The following is a 22,820-nucleotide window of genomic DNA, read 5'->3' as shown; positions in this document are numbered from 1 at the left end:
TTGTGTTTTCATGATTGCCTTTTGTGCCAACCAGCAAAAAATTCATTTTTTTGGCCCGATTTGGCCAAACAAATTACAAAATTGTTAAATTGCTCTATAGCGCTGTACAAAATATGGCGATTTACACACAAATAAAAAGGCAAAAATACACACACAGTTATATAATACCAACCTGGGAGAAGTAATCTGCAGCAAGCGGCGTTGGCCTATACATGCAATCGTGCATACACTGCATAATATGTAATGATATCATTGTTTTAACATTAGAGAGCAATTAGATAGATTTATAGATTACTCCACCAATCACACGCAACCACACCCACACGTGCTGCCCATCAACAGTGGGCTCAACAAAAAAGTTTGAAGATTAGATTTCATCATTGAGCTATCAAAGAAAACACAGGCAAACAAAAAATTTTTTTTAAAAGGCAGGGTATGTAAGAGTCATTTTAGGGTATTTCGAGGCTCCTGATTCCGAAAATGCACTTGTTTTTTCGAATTGGCTCTATTTTTTGAGATAGCCTACCGCAAAAACATTTTTTTTGCAATTTTGAGCCCCTATAGATTTAACGTCGTGTCGTTTATTACATAGACAAAACTGAAAGTAATTCCAGGCACATTTCTGAGTTGTATAAACGCTATTTGGAACCAATCACGTTGATTACAACCCAAACAAACGACTATTTAACGTTTAGGCTAGGGAACGTTCAAATATTACGTAACGCTTTTTTTCCCGAATTTTTGACCCCCCTCCCCCATGTAACGCCAACGTAACGCTTTTTTCAATCCCCCCCTCCCCCATGTAGGCCTAACGTTTTTTCACTACGAATTCAGCACAAAAAACTACCATTCCGTACTCGAAAGCGTTACGTAACGTTTTGCTTGAACCCCCTCCCCCCCGATGTGACGCTAACGTAACGCTTTGCATAAACCCCCCCTCCCCCTCGAAGGCGTTACGTAATATTTGAACGTTCCCCTACTGGCCTAGCAATAATCAAAATACGACGTGAAGTAAGCCAATAGCCTAAGGATACAAGATGTAGAATAAACAAGTTGTGCTTTGCCTTAATATATTTGTTGACTTCAACAATATCAGACTTACTAACTAAGCTAAACTAAGTACAAACAAAATACATTGTTTTGCTTAACAAACTAGACGAATAAGCAAAACAAAGCCATCGATGAACAAACGTAACTCTTTATTATGGTAAGCTAACTAGGCTATACTGAGCAACACCCATCAAGGTACGAAGGCCATTTATATAATTACAGAATACAAAGTTGTGTTCTTCAATCAAGTAGCTGCTTAAAATTTTATTCTTGCTGCGGAAGAACGTAATCTTGGTTCCAAATTCAATTCCTGGTAGTTTCGAAAACTCGAAAGAACTAAGTGCAATTTTGGAATCAGGGGCCCTGAAATACTCTAAAATGACTCTCACCTTTTGTCCCAAAATTGTTTGTTGGCCTGTGTGATCAAACTAGTGCGTATCAAATGAGTGAAGAGCTTTTTTTTGGAACTCCTTCTCTAACTTGCCGTTTTCGCTACCTTTTCAAAGAAATTTGGCTTTCAAAAGTGGGTGGGCCAGGCCCACCCAGAAAATAAAGTAGGTGGGCCCAGGCCCACGTGGTTCCTCCATCCCTGATTCAGACGTGTCATCAAGTTTAAAGTTTTCTAATGTGCTGTGGATAGAAAGGTTGCAACGCACTGAACTACAACTTCCACTTGTGCATTCATCCATCAAAGTAGTCTGCGTTTATGGAATTATCGGTCTTTACAGGTACAATTTTATTGCGAAACAATCAAGAAACATAATGCACAGTGAAGGACTATGTAAAGAATATCGAATAGAAGTCGCTGCTAATACCAAACAGAGCAAAATTAAAACTGTTCATAGCAATGTAGATTGTTGAGACGCTACAACTGTATCTAATACAACCAGACAGTTTCAAAACTAAGGTAAGTTCTTGTTTTATATGAACTTGAAAGTTATGGTCACACTATAATCCTTAGAATTTCAGTGAACAACTTTTTCTGGCAAATAAACTCAAAAATAGAACCAGGAACAACAACCTGGCGTGCATTGTTCAGTGTCAGTGGTGACGCACGTGATTCGTTAGGGGTGAAGGTTCATTTAACATCACGTCCAACAGAAACGAAATCATAACATTGCTGCCTGATGCTGATCACGAACGCTGTAGATCACTTCCCAATACCGTGCGCGCATCACTTCGTTTTTACTTCATAGCCTGAAGGTAGCTTAAGCCCCTCCTACTTACTGACCAATTGCGTAAAGAATTTCTGAAACACAACAATCAAAAAATGAGTATTGACTAAGGGACTTTACTAACCAAGGCTAAAAAAGTATAATCAGTTAATCACTATCATCATAAATATTCACCAAGGAATTTCTTATGACCGCTTGTATTGTAAACGATAACATAATTGATACAAAAGCTAAGACTCTTCTACAAACTAACAAATTCACTATTTATGTTGATGAAACAGTAAACCTTTTACCTTTACAGACGGCATGGCTTCAACAGCAGTCATCCCCACACTTCGCAAAGCAGCCAGTGGTGCATTGTCATTGGTAAACAGCCACTTGAGGGCATCCACCGATAGGGCAATAGGCAGGTTGGCTAATTGACATTTCGATTCATAGTCACGTAAATGAGACAACGAACCTAGAGACACAAAAGAATGCCACTGCTTGTGATCATTGTCTCACCGATGGTGACGTACACTGCATTCATTCTGCTCATTGAGCATGCAGTGACGTAAATAATAGTTAATGTATCAAAGCAGTGTCACTGCAGCTCAGTTTAACCGCTGCACCACCAATGGCTTTCCACTATGAATTGTAATGTACGAAACAGTAACAATTTTTCGAAAATAGTAACCACGTTGCAAGAACGATTGCAACCTCTGTTTTCATAGGTCACGATTGCAACCAATATAAAATCTTGTATCGTTGGAATGAGCAACAATTGGAGGCTCTCTATGACGACATAATAGTTAAATATAATAAATTCTACTTATAATATAATAGTTATTAATGAGTTAAATCAGCTTACAAGATTTCTATACATTAAGTTTACCCAATAATATACAGATGGAGCCGGTTGATTGTATAACAACACCATACACCACTTGGTCGCTTAAACCGAAGTACGGTGATCTCAAATCATAAGTTATTTATATGTCGTTATAATTGTAAAATCCTAGTAAAAAAACAAAAAAACAATCAAGTTTATGCAACACGGCAAGCGGCGAACATGTGTAACCAGTAATCAAGAAAGCTTCGCTACCAATTCAAAGCAATTCTTTTACATGAAGATTTTAAAAAACTATTTTATAATAAGCGAAGCTCTCACCGATATACTCCCCTTTATAAACAGCTTGATTTAGGACATCAGTCAAGCAGATGACGTCACGGAATCCCATGTTGACACCTTGGCCGGCTTGAGGGTGAATTCTAAAGAGTTGGGGTCTTTGTCAAGAAACGCCCACAAAAGCTATTTTAAAGTTAAGCTAGACCGCAACAAAATAATCGCTTTTACTGTACGGGATGAGGTGGTGATGCCGTCTTCGATGCAATTGCAGAGTATTATCAAACCGAAAATTTGCGCCGGCTGAACGTGCCGGCCTTCTTAGCTAAATTAAACATAAAATTTGTTTCTAAAAGGAATTAATTGTTGCACATCGTGGTGTTTGGCAAAACTTGTAGTTTTTTGGCTTTGTTTGACCTGTCAGTACCTTTCACAAAATGATTACTAAAAGTTTTCAACAAGAGACCTTCAAGGCTTTCTGTATCAAAACGTTTAATTTCCCCACAACTTTTGGAATGTCTCGGTGATTCCTGCTATGAGTACATTTAAATCCTAGTTAGGTTTGATAAGGAATCCACATTGTAGAACATGATATTTAGGTCACAATGTTCAAGAATCTTTACTTTGTGGGGTTGACAGCGCTCAATGGTTACAAAGCTATAAAGTATTGTAAAGCAGTTTCATCCAATTCACAAGCAAGAACTGCATCAGCACTACGAAACAATCTGTGGGAAACTACGACGTGTTGCCGACAAAAGACCAACTGAAGTAGTTGTGACATACGATGGCTTCATTTGTGGTTAAAAATGGGATAATCTATACCAAAAGTTGAATATATTGCATTTGAAAAGCTGAACATAAACGTTTCTGAAAGAATTTGAACGTTTAAATTAGTTTTTCGCTATTCAACGTTAGATTTCATAGGTTGTGGCTCACCTATGCGCTGCGTCACCTATCAGAGCCACTCCTGTTTTCACGTATTCCTTTGCATGGCTAAAACTTAATGGAAACAGTTGTTGCTTGACAAGGATTTCTGATACTGTTGGGGGATACTGCATCATGCCACTACCTGCAAACAAACATTATTCCACTTAACTTTGGTACAGTGATACTGCTGTTAGAGCTGAGTTGTGAAGTTTTACTCTACTTTTTACTACTTTCAGAAGATGAATTGACCTCCATGTACTAGCAACAATTGAGTGAAAGTAACATAACCATTGGTGAAACAACAATACGTGAAGCTTAAACAAAATATACAAACTATACATTTTACGACAATACAAACTCATTAACTTTTGAACTCCCACCTACTTGGGAAAATAGAATGCAGAATTTTTTTGTCATTTACTGTCATTTCATTACAAGGGTACTCTTGCCACTGTAAAAAAGAAAACAGCGGATTAGTGCGAGACTTCAATATTATTAATGATCATCACTTACGATCGAGGAAACAAAACTGCTTCAAAATATTATTGTTTCATGTGATGAAACCCAGGTCGAATGAAATAAAACATATCATGTTGAAGCAATAAAACTTACCTACTTTTACAAACACAAACTAATATTGTTAGTTCATTATGGACAGAATCCACATCCGGCGATGTTGAAGCCATATAAAAAGGAAAACTATTGGTGAATACTAAAAGGTTGTGACTAGCAAGTGGGATTATCTAAAATTAACGGTGAATAATATGTGAAAACCACAAACACTGCTGCTTACGTAAGCTTTGTTAATGGCTGCGATGAAATCATCGGTTTCCATGGCAACCAGCTCTTTGGCGTGCTCGGGCGTTGTGGACCAGACCAAGGAGCTGCAATCATCGCTCAGTGGAAGCATTGCAATCGGACCTGCATGCGATGAAACATCACAGACAGAACTCTGCAGCTTTCAAAGTTTCTTAATATCATCATGTTAAGACCTACAGTAACTACCCCTACGGAGCATCAGTACTGGGCAGGACAGCGTTGTTACATGCTCTTGCAAATAGAAATACCTAAAGGTAAACAGCATCCAAGCTACTCCATCAAATTAATTAGAGACAGCAGATGGTGAAACACTCAGGAGTCAAAACACACCATCAAATAATAATGTGTGGGTAGTAGTATATCATTGACAATGTGAAACTGAAGATTACATCAAAACCTACAATCCTACATAACATAAATAATTGCTCAAAGTCAGACTGGGACTATGCTAAAAACAACACAAAACAACACATCAGAATTCTAACCAGTGACAACAATCAACATATATATAATATATGTCATGACATAAATTCCGACTTATTGTGATGGTCAGCCAAACCTCAGCAACCCTAAATAGCAAACCAACTGACAAATTGCCATATTATCTTCAATAGCATGGTATGTAATAAATGTATGCATGCAATAATTGCTTCATAGTTTTTAAGCTTGAATTTATTGCTACATGATGCTTGAATGAATCTTTATCCTCGGACTGGGGAAAATTTTTTGAGCGCTTAATCCTGGCAGTTTCACATACTTAAAGAGGCTTTGAATCACTGCCACAGGCCCGATCACCGAGGATGACAGAGTGAAGTTTCCGATTGTTGAAGTGTTGCTGCTGGGAAATTATACCATTCATAAGATGCCACTGAATGAAGAGCAGTCCTTAACATGCATTGCTCAACCGCACACCCCGAAAGTCGAACCAGCGCTGCTTGATTTTAGAGTTTTTTTGTTCACCAAGTCACACGCTAACCAACTGAGCTATCGGGGCGGATTGTAATGAAATACTCGTTAAAATACGGAATTGTATAGCCTGCGGTAAAGAGCATATTAATAAGTTATGCAAAATACTACTGACCAGTGGGGAGAAAGCGTTGCCAAGCAACAACGTTATCAGTTGGCTCGCTTAGTCGCATCGTTGCAACCACGCCACACTGCTTATAGTTCCATCCAAACTTTTCAATGTTACAACACTTTGAGACCATGGAGTTCGCTCCATCTGCTCCAATCTGAAATTATCAATAATCTTTGCATCAAAGCCTCATGTAACGTGGGATACGTTGTCATAGACGCAAAAAGAGTCTATGCCAGCGATCGGATTAGTGGTAGTACAACCAAATGAAGCTTAATGTGGGTAAACTGTGTATAAGCATTAAGCAATTGTTTGAGTAGTAAGCTATAAATTTATAGCCATCACGGTTATAATATCAAAAAAAAAAACATTGTTGCAAAAAAACAAAAATGATCATGAAATGAAACAATGCAACATAAAAACATCACCGTAAACAACACACAGTATCAACAAAGTCTACACTAGAAATAAGTTTTGTTTTGTCAATAAACATTTTTGTCGTGCAAAATGATTCAACGGCTCTTGGTGTCATGAGCTGCCATCAATTCTTAAATTAAAAGCCAAAACAAACCAGTAATTTGGTGTTGATGGTCAATCCATCTTCAAGTACAACTTTTACAGGTTTGTGCACTGCATCATCAGCTGTCATTGGAGCATGACATGATGCCATCTTTGCACCATAGCGGATGTCTACCACATCTCGTAGTCCTTCCAACACCTCGTACAACCCTGCTACTATCATGTTGTTCTCAGTGATGGTGCACAACTCCTCACTCATATTGTTGTTGTCAAAGTTTACCACTGCATCAGAACAGGCATCCCACACCTGCGTTTAATATGAAGAATTCTAAAACAATTATTTTAAGCATCAACAAGTTTTTCAATCGTTTTTTTTTTTTTGGCCTTGGAGTCAAAAGTATTTGTATGATTTACTAAAAGTGTAAAAGGATTGTGTAGTACTTTGAAGCTAACCTTCTTCAAAAAGTTTACTTTAGTTGTGAAGACATATAAACAAGCTGAGTTGTTGGTTATGCAATTAACACTTTCATTTTCATATAGTTTAAGTGAAAAGAAATGACACAAACTTTAACAAATACAGCACATACTATTGCTTACCAAAAACAAATAACATAAAGTGACAAAAGTTTTTTAATAAAAAATCTATTACACGAACTTGACCTGCATCTTTAACACAGCTTTTGACCGTGGTATCTTCTCCCACACTCCTTGTGACTGTAGAAATGCCACATTTCCTGGTGATATGGCTACTACACGATTGCTATGGTATGCTGGTGGGTTGTTCAATATGTCTGTGGACTTTGAGGAAGATGCTTCCAGCAAAAGAATCTCCTTATCAGACATATATGGGCTCTTTGCTGGGTATAAAAAGGAATATTGCTTGATTTTAAAACATAAGCGAATAAGCGATAGTAAAAAAAAAGTGCAGTCGTGGGACCTTAAAAAGTGGTGTTTGTGGGAAAAAATTTTTATCAAGCTGATACGTTGTTCAGACCTTCCCCATATTATGCAAATGGCTCAGAAAAAATCCCCATCAATCGGATGATGGAAAACCACTTTTTGGGCCCTTTTTCCAAATGACGTCACAATCCCTTTTGAGTCCAACATATGAAAATTTCAAGTTTTTCAAAATAGGACATATTATACATCATTTTTTAGCTTTTTTCAAGGGGAACAACTTTTTCTATTAACCAGAACCCTAAAAATGTACAGAAAAAGAGTTATTACCGATTAAGGATAAAGATAAATCCATGAATTTCAGGAAAATTTAAAATTATTCGTCACTGTTGGACTTATTCTTCTATATTCTTTAATAAGAATTAAACAAAGTAAGCGAAACATCAATTGAAGCTATCATCATCATCAAAAACGTCAAAGATGTTGCTTTCCTCCTCGTCTTGTCTCGTTCATCTTCATCAGGGTTGGTTGGGTAAAACCTCTGGGAGGTTTTTCCCAGTTTCCCCCGGGTAAAACTGGGGGAAACCGGGTAAAACTGGGGGAAACCCTACAACTTTTTCTATTAACCAGAACCCTAAAAATGTACAGAAAAAGAGTTATTACCGATTAAGGATAAAGATAAATCCATGAATTTCAGGAAAATTTAAAATTATTCGTCACTGTTGGACTTATTCTTCTATATTCTTTAATAAGAATTAAACAAAGTAAGCGAAACATCAATTGAAGCTATCATCATCATCAAAAACGTCAAAGATGTTGCTTTCCTCCTCGTCTTGTCTCGTTCATCTTCATCAGGGTTGGTTGGGTAAAACCTCTGGGAGGTTTTTCCCAGTTTCCCCCGGGTAAAACTGGGGGAAACCGGGTAAAACTGGGGGAAACTGGGGGAAACCCTTAAAACTTCTAAATGTGTTGTTTGCGGAGTTTCTTATGCAGTATAATGACTAGCCAGCTGTTTAGCTGTTATCTCATGACATTTTCCAATTGAATTGCATCAATACTTAGATAAAATAGATAAAGCTTCGGATCATCACAGAGTGATATTTCAGGTTTTTCTTTTGACACTTTCTCAATGCGTACTGACCCACTGTCTGCTGGCAGTACCAAACTACCAATAGTAATTTCTTATTGAATTCAGATGGTCTACCCCCAGCCCAAAGGGAGCAAGTCTTTTAGGCGCTGACAGTTAGGCGCTGGTCTAATAGGCGCGCACACTGTGGCGTCTGGATATTTAGGTGCGGAGCACTGTGGCGCCCGGTCATTTAAGTGCTATTCCTAGTAAAGTCTGTAGATTGTATCAGCTTGGCAGCTTGCCAGAAAATTATATCATGGCTTTCGTGAGTGAAGCTGCTTAAACTGGCAATGCTTTTCACACAAAATGTTATATTGAACAGAAAAATATGTTGTTGTTTTATTGATTTATTATTGTTTTATTTGTTGTTAGTCCAAGTTTGCGTTGGTGATAGCTTTATCAATAAATTATTCAAGCTTCCGAACATTATTGAGTTCATTTTTAGTTAACTCTTTCGCGACCACGGACGTATACACACGCCTTGGGATTTTTGCCATGATGACCAAGGAAGTAGCCCTACGTCCAAGGTTAAAAAGTAGCCTATTTCAAGCAAAAAAAATGTAAATGATGGCAGATCCATAGTCATTGCCTGTCCTTTTTTGGCTAATTAAAAAAAAATATTTTGGCGGCGCAGTTATCAGATGAGGACTTCTTAAAGATGGGGACGCAGTGGATTTTTTTTCTTTCACTCATTGGAATTGGCAGTCAAAACTGACTAGGCAACCCCTTACTTTGGAATTTCTCGATCAAAAAGACTGTAGGCTAAATTACGTAAACTTTTTGCTTAAAATTATAATATAACGTTTTGTGTGAAAAAGCATTGCCGGTTTAAGCAGCTTCACTCACTGAAGCCATGACCAACAACGCACACGCATTAACAAAACAACGTATATTTCTGTTCAATATAACATTTTGTGTGAAAAAGCATTGCCGGTTTCGGAAAAAGCATTCAAAAAAATAACATTTTGTGTGAAAAAGCATTGCCGGTTTCAGCAACTTCACTCACTGAAGCCATGACCAACAACGCACACGCATTAACAAAACAATATATTTTCCTGTTCAATATAATATTTTGTGTGAAAAGCATTGTCCTACGCCCCTCCCTGCCAAGCTGATACAATCTACAGACTTCACTAGGAATAGCACTTAAATGACCGGACGCCACAGTGCTCCGCACCTAAATATCCAGACGCCACAGTGTGCGCGCCTATTAGATCAGCGTCTAACTGTCAGCGCCTAAAAGACGTGGACCCAGCTCAAAGACCATGCCAGTCAGTGTTGTGCTGTTGTGACTAATTGATTCAGTTTAAATTGCAGCTTGCGAACCAACTGATATCTTCCAGCACTTTGCCAGAAAGCAGTAGAGGTCGTCCACATAGCCTTCCCAGTCCGAGTCCCTCAGTGGTAAGCACTTTCCTAAAACGCTTCCTCGCACAGAAAAAAAAAGAAAGGCCTCAAAAACGATGTCTAGTGTGCTACTCTCAGGGAAGGAGAAAAGTGAGAAGAAAAATGGAGAAAAATGAAGGAGACAATGTTGATCAGTTTCAAAAATATATGACTTTGTCTGCAGATGAGCAAGAAGCTGCACGCAACTTTGTTTTTGAAAAAGATGACAATTTATTCTCCTACTGGCAGGATATGAAACTAAGGACTAAGGATACATCCATTTTTCCAAACATCTCTTATCAAATCAATGTAAAAATTGTCACCAAGTGCTTAAATATTGGCAATACATAAGAAAAGTTGCAAACAATGAGCCAGTAAAGAAGTTTTGTTCATTGATGATTGCAATATCATCATGCCCACCATCCAGTGCTGGAATAGAACGCTTGTTCAGTAGCATGGCTTTAATCCACACAAAGCAAAGAAATAGACTTGGCAATGAGAGGGTTGCCAAATTAGTGCATGTTTATAGACACTTTGGATGGAAAGAATCTGAAACCCCAGATGGAGAGCTGTTCAATGTCGACAATGAAGAGTGTCGACATGTTATCAATGACTGAGATTATACCGGCTCTTAATCTTTCTTTCTTTGGCTTTTGTTGTTCAATGTTTACAATTTTGTTCGCTGACTGCATGTTAGGCACAGGTGAGCATCTAACTTGATAACATACTGGTATCATACGTATGTTCATCTATGTAAACTAATGATTGGACCTATCTATTATTAGATATTAGTAAATCACAGTATTTTTCTTTTTTTGTAGGATGAGCACAGGAAATCTTATAGGTTCATTCAAAATATGATGGTAATAAATATTAACTATGAGGAGTAATCATTATTAGTCATTCACATTTGCAAATTTCAACAACTCAAGTTTTACCCAGTTTCCCCCAGTTTTTCCCAGTTTCCCCCAAAAGGTTTTTCCCAGTTTTCCCCAGGGTTTTACCCGGGTAAAACTAAAGTGGGGGAAACCTCCTTGGCCAACCCTGATCTTCATTGTACGAGCATTCCTCTTCTTCAGTACCAACATCGACGTTTTGCAGAAGTGAAAAAAAGTCTTCATTCTTAAGTTTTTCGTCTAGTCTCTGGAGTATGTCGTTCATACTAATTATTACTTTGATACGAAAAAGATGTGAAACTATCTTTGTATTTCAAGCATACTTACTGTTACTGTACTATCACATTCAGTACTATGACATTCACCACACGAAGAAACACATGCCATTCCATAGTTACGACAGGTGCAAGTTTTCGTTCCACATGGATTTTTCCTTGATTTCTTACATCTGCATCTAATTACTTTGGTCAATGCTTCTGGTGCTATATGCATATATCCGTCATTATTGGGACAAGTTTGTTGTTGCTATCGTTTCTCCATCCCCATTCACAAACATTGAATTTAAATTCTTCACCAAGTAAAGACGTAGCCCATGGAAGTAGGCTGCTCTTTGGCTTGGTGTTAGCTTTTCCTGTGCAATTATTTACTTCGTCCAGGAGCGCTTCAACAAAGCCTGGAGCATCAAAGAAGCCAACCCAAGTATTAAAGATATCAAAGAAGATCTTCTTTTCCTCCATGCATGGTCAGGATGCGACACAACGTCATCGATATTTGGAAAAGGAAGTTTGGTTACGAGTTTGCGAAAATCAGAAACGCTGAAAGAGAATTCTGCAATTATCAGCAATGTCTGGAGTTCCCAAAATAAGGTCAGAAAGGCATCTATAGCTGCATTCAAGATCTGGTATGGTGACAATGAAGATTCAACGCTTACTACACTCAGGTATGTATTTTTATGTAGGGATTATATAATAATGTTTACACTTTTAAGATATTGTTCAATTCTAGATACCCTGTATGTAATATTTATCTTTGTTTACTTTTAGACATGCCAAATACATGCATATGGCATGCAAAGGGATGACGTCATGAGTGCCAGTCTTCCAATGATGCAGTAACATAATAACTACATCAGTATCATCAGCAATGACATTTACTGGACCTTTTTGAAGAGAAGCATAATCAAGGGATTTCGCTACAATGGAACTGTCAGCATCATCAGAGCAGTTGTGAACTTCAACTTCGGATTGTCTCAGCAGGGTAGAAACAAACTTGATGAATTCTATGGGGCGCCGTTTGGAAAAACACAATTTAGCAATTTTGCAACACCAATTTAGCAATTTTGCAACACATTTAGCTATATTGCAACAATTTAACTAAATTGCAAAAATACGATTTAGTTATATTGCAGCAATTTAGCTAAATTGCAAAATACGATTTAGCTAAATTGCAACAATTTAGCTAAATTGCAAAATACGATTTAGCTAAATTGCAACAATTTAGCTAAATTGCAAAATACGATTTAGCTAAATTGCAACAATTTAGCTAAATTGCAAAATACGATTTAGCTAAATTGCAACAATTTAGCTAAATTGCAAAATACGATTTAACTAAATTGCAACAATTTAGCTATATTGCAACAATTTAGCTATATATATTGCAGCAATTTAGCTAAATCGTATTTTTGCAATTTAGGGTGCAAGTATAGAATCCAACACCCTGGTCAACATGACGTCACAAAACGGACGCAACTACTACATAGGGGGTGAAAAAAAGGATCCTGAAAAGCGGCGGAATGAAGGTGATAAAGCGGAATGGACATGGATTTTTTGACAATTTTACTGTGTTTTTACAATAAAAACTTTAAACCAACGTCGAATGTTGAATATAACTACCTAGAATGACATAAAATTTACCACATAGCATAAATTCAACTAAAAATTTACCCAATTAAACTTTAAAAATAAACATATGAAACGTTTGCAACTAAATGTGTTGTAGCTATCTAATTTCTGCTCGCATTTTAATTTTTACAATAAAAGTACCAATCTAACGCAACTGCAAAGAGTATGTCTTGCTTCAATTAAACAGTAGCACAAAATAAGTACCATCTTTATCTTGTGATAACTTAAACTTCACCAATTTGCATCGATTCTCAGCAATTCAATTTTTACAAGAAAATCATTAATCTTGCTTTATTTACCTGAAAAGTTTCAGGTTTATATCTCATCTACCAAACGAGCAATCGTCGCTCAAACTTAACCGCCCAGCGAAGCTTTTTTTCAATGCATTGTAAAGGAGAAGGGCTCTTTTTAGGGCTACAAAAAAGTCCTTATTAGGGGTACCGAAACAGTCCAATGCTTTACATGCAAAAATGTTCTGTTGATAGCACCCTAAATTGAATAAAAGCCTAAAAGTTGATTATTCTCCTGTTCAGGTGGGGGGGCATAGGGTAGTAAAAGCAAGGTTCAGAAAAACCCGGGCTTTTTTAAAAAAGCCCAGGTGTGTTTGGGCTTTTTGTGTCTTTTAAAAATTGCTTGAAAAAAGTAGCTTCACGCTTATTTCACTTCAAAATGAATTTCGGAGTTGGAGCTGGAGTAAATCCTTTCGGAGCAGGAGTAAAAAAAAGTGACTTCGTTCTCCTCTGCTAGGCATGTGGTGAATGCAAAAGTTAATAATAAAAAGTTCTTGGTCAGATGATTAATTTGATTATGTTTTAACAAGATGTTATGTTTGATCCTTGGTATAGAGAGCTTGACTTGTTGTACCAGATACATAGGCTATACCAGTAACGTTATCGGATTTAATATTTTCGATTAAACACACACAAAAAAAACAAGAAAAAACTACTAAATCCAACGTTTTCGACACAACATAGTGTCCTCGTTAGGAATAATCATAGGCTACATTTAAGAGAAATAAATAGGCTAAATGAATTTGGAAATTTGCATTAAAGCTGTAGCTCACAAGCGACACCTCTCAATAGCACCATCAACAACTGACACACGAATTCAATGCAGGATAGCCTACAAAAATTGGCGAGGGAAGACAGCCAAAAATATAGCAAGTTTAGTCGAAGCACTATTTGGGCAAAATCATATGGGAGAGGAAAGTTGGTAAATTTTTGAAAGTTGTCAAATGGGTACCTCTTATACATTTTTGGAATCATGTTGCTTTACAGTTTCACACTGTGTACTTTATTTTTCAAATTTTTACATTCTGAACACAAATTTTTAGCCTTATTTACCAATGAGGAAATGTTGTTGAGTATGTTGCAGAAAATGCCTTGTTTTCGCCTTGGTGATATAGCGGTCAATTTTTGAGTAAATTTAAATATTTTTTGGGCTACAGTGACACAAACTAATGTATTTGCAGCTTCTTCTTTTAACTTGCACTGGTGCTATAACATAGCATCACATTATGGTTCCCAAAATCAACCTAACTCTGATGTCCCGTAGTGTAACAAAATGTTGATTTTTTTCACAAATTTCTTTATATTTCAAAATATAACTCGGTTAGAGAAAAAAAAATTTTTGCAGTCTAACAAGCATACTAGTTATACCTTTGTGTAACAATATTAACAGAGTTGAAAAAAAACTACTCCCTTGAATAATGAGAAATAATTGTGTCCCGTAGTGTAACTATTTGTTATGTCTCGTAGTGTAACATGACCTTCAATGCAATATTTACATTCACACTCTAGATATGAATTTCAGTTAACAACTTAGAATGATTTTAATTGAATCAGAATTAGTAAATTAACCATATTAACCATGTTTTAGACAACAATGCCTACTTCAGGGGCAGATAGGATAAAAAATGTTGTGAAAAGAAGAAAGCTGCAGACCTAGAAAAGTTTAAAAAAGACTAGAAATTGGAAGTCCAGAAATACAGGAACAAGAGAAAAATAAAGGAATCAACACTTGATACGGATGAACAGCATAAACTGAGAGAACAGAGGAGAGAGTATGAATGGATAAGGAAAGCAAAACAGAGGAAAGCAAAAAATTCAAATGAGCATAATGCAGAAAACACGGCAATACCAATAACACCAACATCGCAATATACGACAGATTCTGCAAGGAATAAGGCTATTTCAAGAACGAGAAAACCACTTCCGCAATCACCGAGAAAAATAAAATTACGAGAACTTGGTGGTAGTGTGAAGCTGGCGGTTTATGATCTTGTCATATCCAGACGAATTATCATACATGACCTAGATTCTTTTGTGATTGCTGCCCAGGTGACCAGGTCAATAAAGATTCTAAAATCAAAATCATAAAAACTACTAAAGATGAAATTACAGAAACAATAAAGAAAGAGGAGTGGAAGGGAAAATTTGATGCAGAACCTGCCTTGGATGGAATTAGAAAAGCCCATCAAATCACATTGGAACAGCAAGAACCAATTCTAAATTATCTCTCGTCAACAAATCATCAAACTACTGATTTTCAAAATGAAAGAGACGAAGATGACGAAATTGAAAACTCATGGGTTGCGGTAATTTATGACAAAAATTTCTGTGTAGGGAAGGTTTTGACAAACCTTAAATCTGAAGGAAGGATACGAGTTAAGTATCCAACATCGTGTGGACCTAATCGCTATCAATATCCAGAGGATGATGATATTGGAGTGATAAACCTAAAGGGTGTTTTAGCTAAAACAGTAGAGCCTGAGCTGATGGCAGGTGCTGGTAGGATTATTTACAGTTTACCTGGCTGGAAGCAAATATCAGAACTTGGTACATGCCTTTACAAGTGCATAAATGCATACACACTGACTAACACAGAATGTTATTTGATACATAAGTTGCTGTGAATTTTTCGTTTTGTTCTTGATTTCGTTCGTTTGTTTTGAATTAAATAATGCAAGGAAAATGTGTCCCGTAGTGTAACGTCCCGTAGTGTAACATACTAAACATTGTAGAGATTCAGTTTAAATTATTTCAAACTTCTGAGATTATCGCCCATGACACAAATAAAGCCATACACACATTTGCCGCAAAAAAATTTAATGTTAAAGGCTAATTGAGGAAGAAATGTTGATCGCAGAAAAATGGGTAAATTGATGGTTGTTTCAGGTGTCCCGTAGTGTAACGTCACAATTTTAGTTAAAACAATTACTAAAATTGATCTTTTTGTGGAAAAACGTTTATTAAAGCAAAGTTCATCACCAGCAGATTTCAAAAATGATTTTACATTAGAATTTAATAATAAAGAATCATAATGATGAAGTCAAATAAAAAAAAAATTGTCATTTGTCCCGTAGTGTAACAAATGATTTAGCCCATTTACCGATCACAGCAAACAGGGGGTGGCGTATAGCCTACTGAATAAGGATCGATTCGCCTTTACAATGCATTGAAAAAAGCTTCGCTGGGCGGTTAGGTTTGAACGACGATTGCTCGTTTGGTAGATGAGATATAAACCTGAAACTTTTCAGGTGAATAAAGCAAGACATACTCTTTCAATTTGTAAAGGATTAATCATTTTCTTGTAAAAATTGAATTGCTGAGAATCGATGCAAATCGGTGAAGTTTAAGTTATCACAAGATAAAGATGGTACTTATTTTGTGCTACTGTTTAATTGAAGCAAGACATACTCTTTGCAGTTGCGTTAGATTGGTACCTTTATTGTAAAAATTAAAATGCGAGCAGAAATTAGATAGCTACAACACATTTAGTTGCAAACGTTTCATATTTTTATTTTTAAAGTTTAATTGGGTAAATTTTTAGTTGAATTTATGCTATGTGGTAAATTTTATGTCATTCTAGGTAGTTATATTCAACACTCGACGTTGGTTTAAAGTTTTTATTGTAAAAACACAGTAAAATTGTCAAAAAATCCATGTCCATTCCGCTTTATCACCTTCATTCCGCCGCTTTTCAGGATCCTTTTTTTCACCCCCTATGTAGTAGTTGCGTCCGTTTTGTGACGCCATGTTGACCAGGGTGTCGGATTCTATACTTGCACCCTAAATTGCAAAAATACGATTTAGCTAAATTGCTGCAATATAGCTAAATTGTTGCAATAGAGCTAAATCGTATTTTGCAATTTAGCTAAATTGTTGCAATTTAGCTAAATCATATTTTGCAATTTAGCTAAATTGTTGCAATTTAGCTAAATCGTATTTTGCAATTTAGCTAAATTGTTGCAATTTAGCTAAATCGTATTTTGCAATATAGCTAAATGTGTTGCAAAATTGCTAAATTGGTGTTGCAAAATTGCTAAATTGTGTTTTTCCAAACAGCGCCCCATAGAATTCAGCCTTGTTTTCGATGCAGATGAGGTAGCTATCTTGAGCAAAAGGAAGTGAATTGCTCGGATCTATTTTCACAAACGTGCTCTGTGGAACGGCATTTCGACGCAAGTGCTCGTAACTTTTAGTACTTTCGTCATCATAGCCATCAAACACAACAACAGCATGGGTATAATGGTTTTGGATATATTTCACATACGAATTTCAAACTTCCGAAAACTTCATTCCTTTTTTCCAGCGAACTTTATGTACTAATGCACCACCGTCGATAATAAAAGTCACTTGCTTGTTGATTTCATCCAAGGCATGCGACGAAGAACCAGGCAGAACTTTTCGAAGGGAGGGTTTGTTAGGCTTTCTCATCACGCCTTCTTTGAACATCGACATTGGCTCTGAAGTCAATTTGAATTCGAAAAATTGCTCAAGGCTTTCCTCTCTTTCAGCAGCAGCAATCATCCTATTGAACATGACTTTCGGACCAATACCACTTGCACCACTTTTTGTTTTGTTTACTTCCATTAAGGATTCTAATGGCTTGATCAATCTTTGCGTTTGAATGATGCTTTAGTAACTGCTACCCCATCTAAACCTTTCTGGATATTTTGACCAATTTGCTCGGTTGTTTACAATTGACGTCATCTTTTCCAGCGATGGACACTAGACCATTTGAAAGAGAAGATAGGTTTACATCTGGTCCAAGAATGGGTGTTTCGTTGTTAACCAGGCCAGAAATCTTCGTAATCCCTCTTTTTTCTTGAAGCACCCAACTCTTCATGCTGGTTGCTTCATAGAAACTGAGCCTTGCATAGTTGCGTCATTACTTCATGAATACTTGCTGAGTGACTCACACTCAAAACCCAAAGATGTCGAACACTTTTTCCTTCCGTCAATCCTCCACGTGACTTATTTGAGCGCATAAGAGTTTGCTCGATCGCAAGATCTGTCCAAATTCCAGTGAAGCTTTTTGCTGTCCTCTTTACTGTGTGCTGCTCGGTTTGGAATTGATCGTACAACCATAGATGAAAAAAGAATTCTGCAGTTATCAGCAATATCTGGAGTCATGGTGTTGATTGTAATACTTTAGTAAGTATGCTTGAAATACAAAGATAGTTTTACATCTTTTTCGTATCTAAGTAGGCTAATAATTAGTATGAACGTCATACTCCAGAGACTAGACGAAAAACTTAAGAATGAAGACTTTTTTTCACTTCTGCAAAACGTCGATGTTGGTACTGAAGAAGAGGAATACTCGTACAATGAAGATGAAACGGGACAAGACGAGGAGGAAAGCAACATCTTTGACGTTTTTGATGATGATGATAGCTTCAATTGATGTTTCGCTTACTTTGTTTAATTCTTATTAAAGAATATAGAAGAATAAGTCCAACAGTGACGAATAATTTCAAATTTGCCTGAACTTTATAGATTTATCCTGTTGCTTAATCGGTAATAACTCTTTTTCTGTACATTTTCAGGGTTCTGGTTAATAGAAAAAGTTGTTCCCCTTGAAAAAAGCTAAAAAATGATGTATAATATGTCCTATTTTGAAAAACTTGAAAATTTCATATGTTGGACTCAAAAGGGATTGTGACGTCATTTGGAAAAAGGGCCCAAAAAGTGGTTTCCCATCATCCGATTGATGGGGATTTTTTTCTGAGCCATTTGCATAATATGGGGAAGGTCTGAACAACGTATCAGCTTGATAAACAATTTTTCCCACAAAAAAGCTCCCACGCCTGCACTATATAGACCAGAGGTCGGCAACCTGCGGCTCTTTCAGCCCTCTGCTCTGGCTCCCGTGACTTTAAACACTGCGAGCTTGGGCAATACAAAAAAAATTTGTTGTAAATTAATAACTGCTCTAGGCTATAGTTTAAACTAGTTTTGTTGAAAATTATGACTTACAAATCCGTTTAGTATGTTTTTTTTTCACCAAGATTTAATGCTTTTATCTTGCTAAGGAAAAAACCATTTAGGACTGTTAGCATTGGCGTAATTTTTTTTAAAAATTTGCCGAAACTAGGGGTGCTCTAAGTTATCTTATGAAAATTGTCAATATAGGCTAATCAATTGAAAACCTGACCGATGGAAAATGTTAAAACAAATGACTCAATCTAATAGTAAATTCAACCATGTTTAGCCTACGTCATGAAACGTCGAATCAATATAAAAGAAGATAATTTTGTCGTATGTGTTATTGTGTAATCGAATAGACTGCAGCGGTATGTCAAACGATCAGATAGAAATGAAAACAAGTATTACATGCGAGGCGAAAGTGATCTTACATTGAATATTGAAATATATTCGACTGTAATTTGTTCACGTCTGCCTTATAATGCGGCTTGCTATAAATTAATCACATCCAAATTTGTTTCTGCGGGTCGCTGTCTTGGAAACAAACTCCGTGACAAGTTCTTCCATGTTTAATTTCTCTACCAATTCGCAATGACTACCTATAACGGCCAAATTGTTCAGTCGTTGTTGCGTTTGAGTGCTGCGAAGGTAGATCTTCAAGCGTCGTAATAACGAAAAGGAATGTTCGGCTTCACAGGAAGAAGTCGGCATAACAATGTAAGTTACCAAAGCTGCATATATATTTGGCATTATATCGACCATTGACGGCTGCGCAATGAATTTCTGACGTAGCGTATTCACTGTCACAACATCACCGTCACGTTTGCAACAAGCGAACCACTGTTTGCGTTCACGCAGCAAATCCTTGCGTTGCCAGTCACCATCATAAAATTTGCTTACTTTCGTAACATCGGCTTCTTTCATTGTGGGATTCTCTAGCAGCTCTCCTAGCAAGTCTGCCATTCGGTATGATGAAGAAGGGAAACGGCTAACCATTGCATCTGATGCCGTTTGCAGAATGTTTTTGTAGACGTTTGAGTAGAAAACAGCAATTTTCTTCGAGCCAGACAAATTGTTTTCTCTCGAACGGCACTTCTTCTTGACGCAGTGCGCGTGTTTGTGCGTAATTGTTACGCAATAGTACAATCATGTCTGCCCTTGATATGTGTGGCGCTGCGTGCCACACACTAATGTAAAACACTGAAAATATTGCGCTTTCGTGAAACGACTTTCAAGAAAGAAAAAAAAACGTTATTTAGCAATGCAAATTTCCATTTGAATCGGTGTATTTTGTATGCAAACCAGGACCCAGGGGTGCTCTCGCATTTATGTTGCTGCCTCAGATTTTCATTTTGGGGTGCTCAAGCACCCTTCGCACCCCTGAAATGACGCCTATGACTGTTAGGAATAATGGCGGCTCCTCACGGCTTACAATGCATGTATTGTATGCGGACAGATTCTGATTTGCCCGCCCCGTCTGTGAAACGATAAAGAGCATATTGTTACGTGATTTACCGCACAATTAATGTTAGCATTATCTTATACCTGGCAGTGTCACAGTGCAGTTTGTAGTAGCCTGTAGTATTTTGTAAGCAGTTAAAAGTGTCAGATACTCTTTGTTAAATATGTAAATCGCCATTAGTTATTAATCAGTAACTTTGGCAAATTTGCCAAATTATTGCCAGTATACCAGCGTTATCTTTACTAGTAAGCCTAGTTTCCGTAGTCTAGAGCAGCATCTAACTGAAAATCTTTTATTTAGTAAAGAGTTTAGAAACGATATTACAACAAAACAGTATAGTCTTGCATCGATTAATAATTAGCAATGGAAAAGTGTAAGAAGAGAAAAGTTGCGAACGAAAAAAGAATGTTCAACCCCTCATGGACAGATTCATTTGCTTTCATTGCTAGCAAAACTTGCAAAATTGAAAGAAATTCTACATGAAGTGTAGGCTATAATTACTTTTGGTTTTAGTGGCCAACTCGACAGTTAGGCTACATGTTATGGCTCCGAATATGTCTTAATTTGAAGAAACTTGGGAACATTGGCTCTTTTAATGCTAAAGGTTGCCGACCTCTGATATAGACATTACACAATGTAGGCACACATATTTTAAATGTTTCATCTTACCACAAAAAATTGAAATAATTCAAACTCATCAAGTGTTGATTTAGCATGGGCAGCACCCATCAAGCGGGGGATGATGTCTAGCTCTTATTTTTTGGCCATATCATACTTAAAAAAGCACTACGGTAACAATTTTGTTAGAAAACAGCTGGTTCTGCAATAGTTATGCAAATGTAATTTATTGTTCATCAACCTTTTAATTTAGCAGGCTATCGATGGACAAACTGAAAGTTTTCAATTAGCTTTCAGAGCAACTTAAGTTTAAGACCCTCAGTTCACATAAATATCAATAAGCTTCAAAACCATCTGTAGAAGAAGTCAAATATATACTGTAAAAAAACATAAAACAACTGAAAGGCTGTGGTCTGAACAAATTAAACCGTAAACCTATGACAGAAGAGAATAAACTTGATCATTTAGTAAGTGACTATAGTACAGTACCTGTTTACAGAAATGACAATCTACAATAAATGACAACTTTCAGCACACCCCTGATTTAGTAAGTGACTATAGTACAGTACCTGTTTACAGAAATGACAATCTACAATAAATGACAACTTTCAGCTATAAAACAAACTGAGGCAGTAACTGACGATTTCTGACCTACCCAAGGCACATGCCATTGCCCCTCCAACCATTCCTCCTCCAGCCACAACAATGTCATAATCTTGCTTTTCCTTCAGTCGTGAGGTGCTCAAACATCGAGTTTTGATAGTGTTAAGAAATCTCAAACTAACCTTAGTTGCACAATTGGTAATCATCATCAAATCAGAATGCTTTATTAGTGCTATGACTTTTTTAACCACTGTTCATACAATAACAGAAAGTATTTGATTATGGTATGCAAAATTGAAACTGTTTTGTGGTAAAATAATAATTTTTATTTACAGTCAATAAATATACTCAAAAGCCTATGATATACATTTAAAATATAACAAACTTCAGCAGAAAAGTTTACACCAGGGGTGGGCAAACTTGTTCAATGAAAGAAGCATTTGTGGAAAACTACAAACATTAGGAAGCCACTAGCAAAATCAGTAGTGTGGTGGCATCAATTCAAACCTAGGGTGAACAATGCAAGTTTCTATTTTACTTTTCTTGATGCTTCAAAGCCTTTGACAAAATAAATCATCATCTACTGTTTGAGAAACTAATTTTGCGTAATGTTCCAATGTGTTTTCTTTGTATATTGAAGTCTTGGTACAGTGAACAAACCATGCAGGTCCGATGGAGCAATATATTATCAAAACTTTTTGGGGTCCCAAACGAAGTCTGCCAAGGAAAGGGGCTTAGTTCATATCTCCTATTTACACTGGTCTTCAAAAATCTTCTAAATACAAGATCTTCTAAAATGGTGCAAAAGTTACGGGGATGCAACCTAATTCGTACCCTGAACCATTCGTACCCTCATATTGTACCCTGAAAAAAATCAAGAAAAAAAATTAAAAAAGCCAAAATAGCACACGAAACGGAGTTTCTGCTTAACCCTAACTTTAAAACTTTCGCGGAAATTCCGATTAGCGACTTCGGCTTTGTTGCGATCAGCGACTTCGGCTTTGTGCTATTTTTTCTCTCGATCTTTTCAGGGTACGAAGTGAGGGTAC

At 36.8% G+C, this 22,820-nt stretch overlaps 1 protein-coding gene across 1 annotated transcript; it reads right to left on the bottom strand.

Moving 5' to 3' along the window:
* Positions 1-1,771: 1,771 nt before the first annotated feature.
* LOC145772009 (ubiquinone biosynthesis monooxygenase COQ6, mitochondrial-like) lies at positions 1,772-22,016 on the bottom strand. Its single transcript, XM_082583812.1, has 10 exons — positions 21,824-22,016; positions 7,331-7,527; positions 6,723-6,977; positions 6,158-6,308; positions 5,051-5,178; positions 4,642-4,708; positions 4,267-4,399; positions 3,376-3,476; positions 2,519-2,685; positions 1,772-2,299 (listed from the first exon to the last, which is right to left on the bottom strand). The coding sequence occupies exons 1-10, from the start codon at positions 21,978-21,980 to the stop codon at positions 2,270-2,272; spliced, it is 1,386 nt and encodes a 461-aa protein (XP_082439938.1). The 5' UTR covers positions 21,981-22,016; the 3' UTR covers positions 1,772-2,269.
* Between the last annotated feature and the right edge of the window lie 804 nt (positions 22,017-22,820).

Source organism: Aplidium turbinatum, chromosome 6 (assembly GCF_918807975.1).
Source record: "Aplidium turbinatum chromosome 6, kaAplTurb1.1, whole genome shotgun sequence".
In the NCBI taxonomy this organism is placed as follows: Eukaryota; Metazoa; Chordata; class Ascidiacea; order Aplousobranchia; family Polyclinidae; genus Aplidium; species Aplidium turbinatum.
This window is presented reverse-complemented; position numbering and strand designations above follow the sequence as displayed.

Bases quoted from the DNA above. Each gene is read 5' to 3' on its own strand.
- LOC145772009 (XM_082583812.1), bottom strand. From the start codon at position 21,980: ATGATGATTACCAATTGTGCAACTAAGGTTAGTTTGAGATTTCTTAAC. The intron at 4,709-5,050 runs GTAAGCAGCAGT...TCTTTTTTACAG, and splicing joins CAGCCATTAACAAAGCTTAC to TGGCAAGAGTACCCTTGTAA. The intron at 2,686-3,375 runs GTGAGAGCTTCG...TTGTGTCTCTAG, and splicing joins TTATAAAGGGGAGTATATCG to GTTCGTTGTCTCATTTACGT.